The 13,002-nt window shown below is 39.3% G+C and overlaps 1 protein-coding gene across 1 annotated transcript in view; it reads left to right on the forward strand.

Moving 5' to 3' along the window:
• LOC135474728 (neprilysin-4-like) overlaps nucleotides 1–13,002 on the forward strand; it is a 39,415-nt gene that overhangs the window by 8,560 nt on the left and 17,853 nt on the right. The window contains exons 2-7 of the mRNA XM_064754297.1: nucleotides 3,332–3,453; nucleotides 7,427–7,540; nucleotides 8,891–9,052; nucleotides 9,885–9,968; nucleotides 10,769–10,971; nucleotides 11,689–11,868. Coding sequence (XP_064610367.1) covers nucleotides 3,332–3,453; nucleotides 7,427–7,540; nucleotides 8,891–9,052; nucleotides 9,885–9,968; nucleotides 10,769–10,971; nucleotides 11,689–11,868 — 865 coding nt within the window. The remainder of the gene's footprint in view (nucleotides 1–3,331; nucleotides 3,454–7,426; nucleotides 7,541–8,890; nucleotides 9,053–9,884; nucleotides 9,969–10,768; nucleotides 10,972–11,688; nucleotides 11,869–13,002) is intronic.

Genomic DNA, 13,002 nt, shown 5'->3' on the forward strand with positions numbered 1-13,002 from the left:
GATTTGTGTTTTACGCTGCACTCAAGAATGTTGATACGACGGCGGAGGGCAATTATTTTGGAGGAAACTGGGGCGAGACCAGGAGAAACCATGACCATCCGCAGGTTGCTGCAAACCGTCCCGCGCGCGAACGAAAAAAAAAGCCAGCGTGAGCTGGACTTGAACTCATAGCGACCGCATTGGTGACAGGATCGAGAGTTATAGTGTGGCATGCCCTAGTGGGTCAACTACTCGTCCGCAGATGAGCCGCGGCGCAGGGAGAAATGAAGTAGACCATATCATATGCGTAATTTGTATCTGGTGTCATTTGTAACTGTTTAATATCCCTCAGTTCCCCACATTTAAGGCATTTGCTAACACACATAAACAAATGTAAGCATGTGAGCTATTTATTACATAACAGATATGCGTAATCAAAAGATAGACTAAGAGACACTAATGACCCTTATCCAGCATATAGTCACGTTTCTCAAGTGTCAATCACGCGATCCTTGCTATCTGGTGGCATACGGCCTCTTTGTCTATGTGCGCACCTTTGATATGCAGTATAATTAAAATTATACTCCTTCATCATGGCCCCGAGTCACGGTCACGTGTTATTATTCATGATCAGATTAAATACTGAATCCGTGGACAACATATCCAGCTTTGATACATTTAAAATTAACTTAGACCCGCTTCTCTTATATACAATGTCATAGTTCTCCCCTCACGTTTTCTCTCTCCAGCTACATGGCCTGTGGACAAATATTTGACCAAACATATTCGACCTCCTTCTCACAGACCTGCTCATGGACATGAATAATTTATATGTCCACCTGGGGACACTCTTGAATACCCGCACAACCTGATAGTGCAAATATTCAAAATTTCTTTACGTTCCTGTCAAAACGAAGCGTAAACAATTCAATCGCTTGTGTACATGACATGCAAAAACCGCTCCACAGCATTTACTTCTTTAATAGGCATTGCTCTTTGGACCTCTTGATATGGAGGGCCTTTTGTGTGGAAGCGCGATTTGCTATGGACAGAAAACGTAGTAAAATATCAATTGCTCATCCTTGCTCGTTCTATTTCTAACGGGGCTATAGGCCAGTGGCTATTCACTGTATGAAATCAATGCTTATATCAGACTGGAGTTCAAGTCCAGTTCATGTTTGCTTCGTCTCCGGGTGTAGGTGGTAAAGTTTGTCAGCAACCTGCGGATGGTTGTTGGTTTCCCCCGGGCTCTGCACAGTTTCCTCCCACCATGATGTTGGCCGCCATCGTATAAGTGAAATATTCTTGAGTACCGCGTAAAACACGTCAAATAAATAAATAAATAAATATACATATATATTAGAATGTAAAGCTAACACATATAAAAACGTGTAGGCCTACATGTATATAGTGTAAACATAAATTACAACCGCAGCAAACGCCGCTGTTTATGGCTGCACTTGCTAACTAAAAAAAGGTGAGGTTTCCTCCTGAGGTAAGCTTTCTCAAGCGGATTCTTTTCCACACCTAGACAGGTGTCATCGTGCGATGATTCAAGGAAAGTAAACCCTCAAATCAGTCATACTTGACATGACAGTTCATTGCCTTCAGTCATTTTGGCCACAAGTTTTAATTTTTAACGTTATCTGTTAAGAAACTAAAACGCTCCAATGAATAACAACCAACAGTTGTCTACATATTGAGAACCTATATTAAATAGATCCCTGGTCCGTCAGCCAGTTCTGCATGCCCTTTGCGTTACACACAATTTACACATGACCCCTGCTAGCTGACATGTAAAAACAGACACAGATCCAGAATAATTGGTGAATACAAGCTATACTAACAGTGTTTCACTGAAGAGCTCAGAGCTCCACCTACATCAATAGTTTGTACATGTTAGACGAACATGGTGGCGTCCCTCTGTTTAGTGAATAGAGAGAAAAGAATCGTAAAACTGCTTGAATATCAGCGACAAAAACCTTAAAAATTCAGATTTTGTGAAAGTTAGCTTTCTGTTTTCTTTTCTTTTTTGTGTAAGTGTCGTCTCCGGCAGACACGACTTCTGTCTTGAGATGACAGCCAGGTTAACAGTTCATCAATATTCATGAGTAAAGTATTCTTGAGTTTGGATCAACATAGATCAACAGATTTCACTGTCTGTAACCATTATCATTCAGCCTGACATGGCTTATCCTCGCCAGAGAGATCAGTTTAAGTTTGGCTTTTAATTTTGGCTGTATCTGTATTTTCAAACATAGCTAGTATATAGCTAGTATATAGACACGCTGCGCCATTAAGGCACACCATGTGTGATGTTCACGCTATGCCCAGTTAGCACACGTTGTGTAGTAGATACATGTACATTGTGTCTAACAAACCGTGTCTACATAACATACTGTGTCTAATACAAGTAAGCACTCTTTGTTTAGTAAGTATACTGTAAAACGTAAATACTGTAAGTACATCTATTAGGGCAGTTTGTCTAGTAAGTAGAATGTGTCTGAAAAATACATTGTGTCTATTAAATAATCATTCTTTTGTCAGCACATTTTGTCTTGGAAGCACACTTTATATAGTATGCACACTTTGTACAGTAAGCCCACGATCTAGTAAACACTCCTTGTCTGAAACGCACGCCTTGTCTTTTACGTTATTTTTATCCACGAAATGACATGAGACGCACTCACTGATGTCATACGGGTCTTTAAATTGCTTTCTAGTTGAAAGAGATTTTATTCCTTTTGGTTTGTGCCTGAGTTAGCTTTTGTGGGGATTTAAGAGAAATCGTTTTTTTTTTTGTTTTGTTTTTTTTTTTCCTTTTTTTGTTGTTTTCGTTTTATTATATAATTGCGGTATCGTCATATATCCGATTTTGATTAATGTAATCATTACATAACCAGTCTTTCGTTCGTTCAATCAAAACAATTTCAAATCGACCCAGCGATCTAGTCCAAATTTGTCCACAAGCAACAGATGCCCAGCATATTGGTGTCGCACTACACACTCACTCTGTCGATCCCAAAAAGCAGTTTAATGGTGCCACCTTATGCATATTCCCTTAGGCCATCCCAAAAAGTAGCTGACAGGAGCCGCCGTACATATTCTCTTCGACCATCTCAAAATCAGCCCACTGGTGCCGAGGTACATACTCTCTATGGCGATCAAAGAAAAGTACTTTTTGAGTATGACACTATATAGAGCAGCCCAAATCGCCACCTCAGTTATTATATAGTGTGGAAGATAAACTGAAGTTAGTAATAATAAATGTATACCCAGTGGCTTTCATTTTCTCGTGTTGTGTGTGTATATGCGTCTTTTTCCTTGCTTAGCTATTATTTGTGCATTTCAGGGAATCGGGGAAAAGGAAAGGATGTACACCGGTGGAAAAGTTGTTGGCATTTATTGTGGTCCTGGCTCTAGCTGTTGCGATTGCTGCATGCGTGGCGGTAGCCATCCTCGCCCAAAGGCAAGGTACGTGTCATGTGACATGTGCATTTACACAATAACCTTCTACAAAAGGCCCGTTTTGTCCCGCAGTGCGAAGATCTGAAATTAATATGTAGTGTAGCATTTCCACTGTAGGGTCTAAGTGCAAACATCGCAGGGTGTCTACGTGACATATTAAGTCACCATCCATCAACTCTCCAACAGCAAGGTATTTTTTACACAGAACCACTTTCTGTTCGGAGTTTTAAAAAAATAATGCCCATTATTGCAAGCGGATTGATTTCAGCTATCTCTCCATACACTAGCAACCACCCTGGACCAAACAATGGTCTCCAGGGCTCAACAGACTTGTGCCTAAGAAAACGCTTCAGACATATTCACCTCTTTGTGTAAGCAAGATATATGGAGTTTTAAAAGTGTTATTTATTGACAGAGTGAAATATCATCAAATGGGCTTTGAAAAGGTTACAGCTTTGCATTACCAAGCAGAAACTGACCTGACAAATCATTTCAGCGTTATAAGTACTATCTAGCATGTACAAGTGTGTATGCTGGGTTTCACGTAATACTTAGCAATATCACAACTGCGAGTCATATGCCAAGGCGAATCCTGACGCTAAAGGGCTGCTGCACTGAAGTATCATGCCGAAGACACCACACATGACACCCCCACCCAGTGACATTATACTGACACCGGGCTAAACCGTCCTGTTTCCTCGCTCTAATTTCTCAGTTCTGTAGTGGAGAAACGACGAGCAACAGCTGATTCTTGAAAAAGAATGTCACGAGTTGTTTCACCTACTTGTAGTAATGTAACAACTATCGATTCTTTTTCAAGAACCTCGAGGTGTCATTTCAAACAAATAATAAAAAAAAAAAACGTTACATCAAAATTAGCGTCAACAAATGCTCTTTCGTGCCGGCTGAGCCGAATTATTTGCATAGCTAAACATAATACGCGGTTGATCTTTCGTGACGGTGTTACATGAAGTTTTAGTCCAACAGCGTTGTTGGAGCTTTTAGCCGATCGGACACCAGTCGGTTGTACTCTATATAGGTTACTACATGAGAATACACTAAGTGGTTTGGTCTATGATTAATTATGCAGGAAAGTAAATCTGAACTGACTGAAGTTTACATGTAATCTGGGGAAGTCTGATAGTAGATTATACAATTTCTGTCTCATTGACATAACCAGGCCTCGAGATATCCAAAATAATCGTAATCAGAAGACCGTAACCAAAAATTAGACCCACCTGTTCACCTTAGTACAAACCCTGAGGCACCAAAGGTACCATTTTGAAGTCTTTTGTATGACCCGACCCGGGTTTGATCCTAGGCCTCTCGACTTTGAGGCGGACAGTCTAACGAGTAAACTACCCAAGCGGTCAACACTTATTCATGTATGGATTTATGGGTTGGTGGACTTTTGGAATGTAAATCTATATCTATTTGCCAGCGTAATGACCCAGGAGTCTCTCACCAATGCGGTCGCTGTGAGTTCAAGTCCAGCTTATGCTCGCTTCCTCTCCCGCCGTACGTGGGAAGATCTTCAGAAAAATCTCAGAAGATTAACGAAAAACACTTTAACCATCCACATTTTATACGTTTACTGCTTAACAACCTGGGACTCGATTCACAAAGCGCACAAAGCGCTGCGTGTACGCAGCTGCCATGACGACGTAACACCTACAGTCGCCGTGAAAGTTCAGTGCTCAAGGCGCTGCCTGCGTTTTGTGAATCGAGTCCCAGGCTATTAAGACTTTTCAGTAAGTTCAATTCGTGGTGACAGGTAGTACTATCACTCTAGCTTTGATCAAGAAAAACATTTACCCCGATAGGCCTATACATCCTTGAACAAACAATAGCAAAAGAAAACTTTCGGAAAATCTGAGATAAATGAAACACGGTAATAAGGAAAAGTAGCGGAAGTTTGAGCTAGAAGAAATCAAGCAAAGTTATAAGGAATGACATATTTACCAAACAAAATTAAGTCTGATACATTTATTTATTTATTTAGTGCTAAGCAAGCATTCCTCACTCTGGCGAGAACACGACTATATCCAATTAAAGAGTCATTAAGAAATGCCGCAAAGTGAATGAGTACGCAGATCAAGCTCTATGCTCTCACAATGGCATAAGCGCTGACGCCATCACCGACTGGCAGCGCCTTCTTTTCTCAAAAATACATGGAATAATTCCGAAAGTTCTTCAGTTTTAATGACTACTACTTTATGTCTTGTTTATATCCCTTGGCACGAAGTTCCCACCTATGTACATCCTGCTTGTTAACCACTCCCGAAAAACAAACAAACAAATCTTTGTCTTTAAACATCAATATATATCTGCTGATGATGTGTTCAATGGACTTATGATAATTTAGAATCTTGTTTCATATCGTTATCATAGTTGTCGTATTTTTTGCTGTGTATCCTAATGCAACACTTTTGTTGCAATCTTACTACATTTAATAAAGAAAATTTACCAATAATTTATCTTATCTGTGTGTTGTGCAGATGCCGATAATCAGAAGCTAAAGTGTTATATGAGTTACCTACATGTAACAAATCAGGTCTCGAGATATCCAAAATGATCGTAATCAGAAGACCGTAACCATATATATATATATATATATATATATATATATATATATATATATATATATATATATATATATATATATATTTATATAGGTGAGGGCAGAGACGTATTACAGCAGTTTCAGTACACATTCAAACCTGATATGTATATATATGCCTCGTCTTAGTGTTCTTATCACCTTAACTATTTATGCTTTACATAACACTTCTATTTTTTTGCAACAATTGAAACGATAAAAATCTCAAAGCACTGCCACAAGGTTAAATTATACCCCCAAAAGGCAAATGAAATAATGTGAATCTCACTGGACTGTGAAATTTGGTGAGCGTTTGGTGACTGAGTAGCCTAGGAGCAGAGGCTGCATCAGTTGTCAAGATTACACCTGGTCACAGTGGGGAATGTAGAAGAATGCCGTCTTTGTGTTCAGTGTACACACTGTAAAGGCGATGCGAATGTAAATATATAATGTTCTTTCTTGTTGAACCCAGGCAGCTTTGCTGCAACTAACCTATAGGATGATAAAAAAAAAAAACGTATAGTCAATAGATGGAGTATATACAGTTTTTATAAGCACTATGAATTAAACAAGGAAACCAAGCAAGTTTGCATCAGTAGTGTTTTTCCTCGAATACGAGCGCGATCTAACTGTGGTTATTATTTTTTTGTATTCGTGATAAAGGTATATAAATGTAAACATCTTTTCCAATTCTGATTCAGCTGGAATTTTAAGACGTAACAAACTTATCTAACCAATGAGAAGAGCTTCTTGGGCTGAAAAAAGTACAACTGTGACATCCGGTGTAGATATGAATAACCAGATCTTGTAATTCACTGAGTGCAAATGCACTAATGCATATATATTTCAATAGATTCAGCCAAGATCACATTACAAGGCAAGATGAGATTTTCTCTTGATAACAGCAAATTATGGAGTTTTAAAACGGGGATGATGTAAAAACTATAATTACATAATTAAAATGAAAATATTTTTGTTGCCATAGATATTTCACCCTGTCTCAGGCTTTGAGATGAAAGTTAATTAAACAGTAGGAAGAAAAGAAGACACCTCGGACGCTGTAATCATAGTTACTACACTTGGAACATTATCTCCGAGATCTGAGAAATTCATATACTAAATACAGTTGTAAGCCATGCATGGTGACTGTATATATACCATATAAAAATATTTTCAAAACATACACTTTTCTCCTGAAAGTAAAAAATTTAAAAAATATTAAAGATATAAAATACTGGCATCACTTTACGTTTTTTCCCCTTTTAACTATTCTTCAGTGTGACATTAAACTTACCATGGCGAACGCATATATCCTAATATATCCTAATATTAGGATATTACAGTTCAACAGAAGTTTATACTTTGATGTTGTTTTTGCAGCTGGCCAAATGGGGACGAAAGACGAGGTGATAATGACCAAACCATCTACAGCTGCTCCCACGACAGAGCCTGTGGACAGTAAAATCTGTCTGACGCCGGACTGCGTTGTGGCGGGTAAGGGCAGTTGTGGCCAAACTCCTTACGGCGCAGGCATCGCTCTCTGCGTTCGTTCTCACAGCATTTGTGAGAGGCTCCTCGGTCACTGGGCCGTGCTGGCACGCTAGGTCCCTCGGTCACGGAGGCCCCACATATGAAGTTAGCGTACTCGTTTTTAAACCAGTGGTTGATTGTAAGTAAGGCAGTCAACCAGTTAATCATGTGATCCATACAGCCTTTTAGATTTACCGTAATTCGTTTGTATCATTGTGTACCTGGAACAGATATTTGAGAAATATTTTCACCAAAACTCTTCGTCAACATATATACGTCTTTCCAAAATTGTTGTCTTTTCTTTTATGTGAAAAAAATGTATATATGCGTCGATAAAGGATCCCATAAATGATTTAAAAAGCATAGCTTTGTTTCAGCACAACCGAGATATCGCTGTTCAAAGTAAGCAAAGTAGAGCATACAGAGACACTCGAAATCGCCGCCTTGGTATCATTTTTAACCAATCAGGCGTACGTTATTTATATAACCCGAATATGCAGCTGTTTGCGCTTACGTCATGCGAACCTTATTTTGCCCTTTAAACATATGACCATGGCTACGTGTGAGGCGACATCGTGTTTCCTGTTGCTCTACTATGGCACATTCCATGGCCTCTTAAGAACTCCTGATTAAAAGTTGATTTACAGAGCTACCAAACACACCAGAAAAAAAATTTCTGTGGCCGTTTAGGCCGGTTTATGGTGGGAGGAAACTAGGAAAAGCCCGAGGGGAACCCACAACCATCCACAGGTTGCTGAAAGACCTTCCCGCGTTCGAGGAAGCCAGCCTGAGCTGGACATTAACCCACAGCCATCGTATTCGTGACAGGCTCCTAGGTCATTGTACTGTATTAGCACGCTAAGCATTAGGGCCACAGAAGCCTCTGGTTTATATGTAGAGGAAACCGGAGTACGATATGGCCGGCGACACCATCGACCTTTGTCAAGTCACTGACAAACTTTCCCACATGTTGGTGTACAAATATGTAGACTATGCTGGTGATATATAAGACTTAGTGGTCTTCATTGAACGTTAGACTGTGCAATCGGCCGCATTTGCATAGGGAGGAGCAAAGAATCAACTAATTCCTTGCCCATGACCGGGTTTGAACCCGCACTTCGTGAGTCATATGACTGAAAAACAAGCATGTTAACATCTATGCAGTGACCCGCTTCTAGAATTGTTATTAAGTTAGCAGCAATAGAAATAATGTCTTGAATATAACGTTATTTGTTAGGTTCTCTTGAGACACATCATTTTCTTCATTAAACTAATATACACCTTAAAGTAGTTTTGTCGTTGTTGTTGTTGTAGCCGCCAGGGTATATGATGCGATGGACATGACAGTAAACCCATGTGACGATTTCTTCGAGTATGCATGCGGTAACTGGGTGAAGAAACATCCAATCCCGGAGGAGAAGTCGAGTATAAGTCAATTCTCTCTTCTTAACGACGACCTTCTCATTAAGCTGAAAGGTTTGTATTACATGCTACAGTATTAAAACAATGTTTGGCAGCAAATCTAAGCTAAAATATGACGTCGCAGCAAAAGCTGACAATATTGTGGCCCAAAGCTTATGAAGGTGAAACATTCGTCATATGAATGATGTTCGGGCAATTGTTTTCTATTATAGTACCAGTGCTAGGTGTCTTTTCCTAAACAGGAATTTACATATAGGCTGTAACGATGTCAGGTTTTTGTACATTAATTACATCTCAGAGTGTCAATCATGATGAGAGGCCAACTCTCGACACTATGGTCAAATGGTAGGCTAAAGTTGAAATGAAACATTACATGTATTTTACCTTGGTGAAACAACATTCAGCACAGAAAATTAGCCTATGCAATGTCTTTATTACATTCACTATTACGTTTGTGTTGATTACATTCATTATTACATTCTGTCCGTTTCTACAGCAACGGCATGTTTGTTCTCTGAATTTTAGGCAATGCATGTATTACAGACCATTACTTTGAAGTTACAAGTTCAACATTTAACGTGTAGTTTCAATCTGGAATAGAGAAACTAGTTCTAGTTTGAAGTTACATGTTACAACTTGTAACTTCTAACTGAAGGTCTCTATTATTCGGTACTGCGCCTGTAGCTGGTCAGTTACCACATTGTTTTCATGGCAATATAGCTGAACCGATGTCAAATCGATTCTAATCAGTAAACCACGGAGTCATCCACAACCACTTATTTTGTCCTTCATCACCTAACACAATTGCACAAAAGCGCACACTGTATCTTTATCTAACTACAAAACGTGAAACCCTGGCCAATGCTAATAAATGCTTCCTTTTCAGCCATTCTTGAAAAACCTTCCCCAGCAAACGAGATCGAGGCTATTACGAAAGCAAAACATCTGTACCAGTCATGCCTCAATGAGCGTGAGTTATATCCACCATACGGTTTATAAACGTTCTTACCTATGTACGGTTACCTTATACATAACTGCACAAATTATATTTATTTATTTAATTGGTGTTTACGCCATACTCAAGAATAAGTTAACTCATACGACTGCCGCCAGCATTTTGATGGGGGAACCAACGAGCATCCGCTGGTTCCTGGGAAACCTTCCCACGTTCGGCCGGAGAAGACGCCCCCATGAGCTTGACATCCAAGCCTCTGGATCACGAAGTAATCTTGGATTTAAGTCAAAATTTCAGATCACTTTAAAGCTGTTATTTATTACCTAACAAGGTCAGAATATTGCTTGACAACATACATTTTGGGTAAGTTGTTGTAAAATGAACTTCATTTAAAGTAACGACAAGGAACATGCACCAAGTTTAATAATTTAAATTTTGACTTAGGTGTAACATCGCTTCGTGATGCCGCTTCTTGGTCACAATCGACTAATTGGCTGGATTTTATCTTTGAGAGTTTACGATGAAGACATTAAGGTTAAAATTTTTAGCATGGTAGGAGAGTTTAGATTGTAAACTAGATTTTAACTAAGTTTTTGTGCATGATGTCAGAGTTGAAAAAATCCAGGGATGAAGGATGTTTTGCAAGCCATTAACAGGTCAGTTAATTCCGCGCAAGGTTATAGCAAAATTGACAGGAATACGTATGCAGATCTTTAAGGATCTTTCCGAAGGGCGTGGCATGAGAATAACAATCGGATAATATAGCCTTTGGCATTAATTTATGTCTGGCACCTTTTTTTTTAATCTCATTGCAGAAAAAATCGAAGATCGCGGGCTAGAACCAGTTCAGCATATTTACGCTCTGTTCGGCAAGTGGCCATTGCTTCAGAACAGTTGGAATGCCACGGGCTTTGATTTGATCAAATTGATGATATCCTTGCGGAGGTACGGCACAAGCCCTCTCGTATATCATACCGTCTCTACAGACTTGAAGAACTCCACAGTGAGGAAATTGGAGGTAATATGATAATTCAGGAGCGAATCTTTTGGGGACACATATATTCTGTCCCCATAAAAACCCTGACACAAGTTAAACCATAAAAGTTGTAATTGTCAATTAATATTGCTAATATTTCGATTTATTCCGGCTTTTGTTACCGCTATAAAGTCTCAGAAACTTCGGACCCTCCTCTTTCCACAATCTTTAATGACCCTGCAAGAGTAATGACCCTGCAAAGGCCTGTCACCAGTGCAGTCGATGTGAGTTATGTCCTTCTGGTGCTGACTTCCTTTCCGATCTCACGTGGGAGGTCTGCAGAAACCTGTTGGTTGTTTTTTTTTCCTCCAGGCTCTGCCTTGTTTACTCAAATCATAACACTGGCCTCAGTTGTATAAGTGAAATGTTCTTGATTAAGGTGCAAAACACCAATGGAATAAATAAATAAAAGAAAATGTACACGGAACGTCTTCAGTTACGAAATTGTCATTTATCCAACGAGTGTTTCACGTGTATGAGCAGATCGTCGGCTAGTACACAGCGACTTGTATCACCAATAAAACCATTGAACATGAAAAAAAAACACTAGCTATTAAAGTAAACCAATAAAGAAAAAACTTATTTATTTATTTGTCAGTGAAAAATTTTGATGTAAATCATACTTACCGTTTCGGCTGTTTGATGTTGTGCTCCACGAAGTATTATGGTTGTCGTTGTATTCGGTTTTCTGTCGCACAGCTTGACCAGCCCTCATTTCTGATGCCAGGCCGTGACTATTACCTGTCCAAGGCGAATCAGTCCATCCCCGCCATCAAAACCTACCTCACCAAACTAGCCATGGCTCTGGGGGCCGAAAGCGAGGCTCGCGTGGAACAGGATGTTGACGATCTTTTAGAGTTTGAGACTTTGGTGGCAAACGTAAGTGTAATCGTCTGAATTTTGTTTTTGAGTGTTTGTGCTTGTGTTTATAAGCGTTTCCGGGACTAATATTTATTTGTTCCCCTTTGTCATGCTATAACTGTCATAATTATTCAGTGAATAGCTTATCCACAAAAACTCGTGGGGGGTCTTTGCCTGGTTTCCCCCCACAATACTGCTGACCGGCGCCGTATAAGTGAAATGCTCTTGAGTACGGCGTAAAACATCAATAACAAAACATTGTTAACGCTGTTAATTATCTCACTTTTTCAGCGCTTTATTTTTAATTACCATACGTTTTCAACTCTGCTAATTGCAATATTTTTTTCGAAGTTGAAATTTAGAAACCACTTTATTACTTAAATATGAAAGCACTCTCCGTAATGTATTATTATTCAAGTTTCATAGCCAAAACGGCATCTATTTGAGGATTTTTCCAGGCAACACTTCAAACCCTCGGTTACGGACATGAAATACATCAACATAAAAAAAACCCTCAAAACACAAGGATGTGTTTGAAAGAACTAACTCACTGATGAAACACACTATCGCATGTATTCTGCCGTGTTATATATATTTAAGGATTCACTGTAGTATTTTTTCTATTTATTGGGGTATAAACGAAACAACCAAACTGTATGGATCCGCGGAACGGTTCATGTAAAAATTTGCACAGCGGCTTTATCGTTTATACCCCAATAAACCTAAAAAATATTACAGTCAATGCTTATAATTGCATAGAAGGGATGAAAGAATGTTATCTGATGTGTTACTTTCGTTACAAACTGTGGGAAATGTTAGCTGATTGTTTTGAAGAAGGGAACGCTGCAGGCTCTTGAATACACAATCTAGTAATGAGATCCTGTGGACCAATGAAATTGGCGATCGAAGTTCTACCGCTACTAAGTAACGTCACGTGCACGGAGAGGGAAATCATGAGTGAAAGTTTACATCTGCGGGTCGTTTCAATTCGAATAACTTAACTCTAAGACAGTGAAGTCTTAGAAAACTTTGGGACAAAAGATGCAGAACGAGCTGAATTTATTTTGTGAGACGAAATTTCTGAATGAGTGGGCTGTTGCTGTTGTTGTTGCACGCTGAGAATATGCGGGGTGTACACAGGTGACCTCGCAA

This window comes from Liolophura sinensis, chromosome 9, assembly GCF_032854445.1.
Source record: "Liolophura sinensis isolate JHLJ2023 chromosome 9, CUHK_Ljap_v2, whole genome shotgun sequence".
In the NCBI taxonomy this organism is placed as follows: domain Eukaryota; kingdom Metazoa; phylum Mollusca; class Polyplacophora; order Chitonida; family Chitonidae; genus Liolophura; species Liolophura sinensis.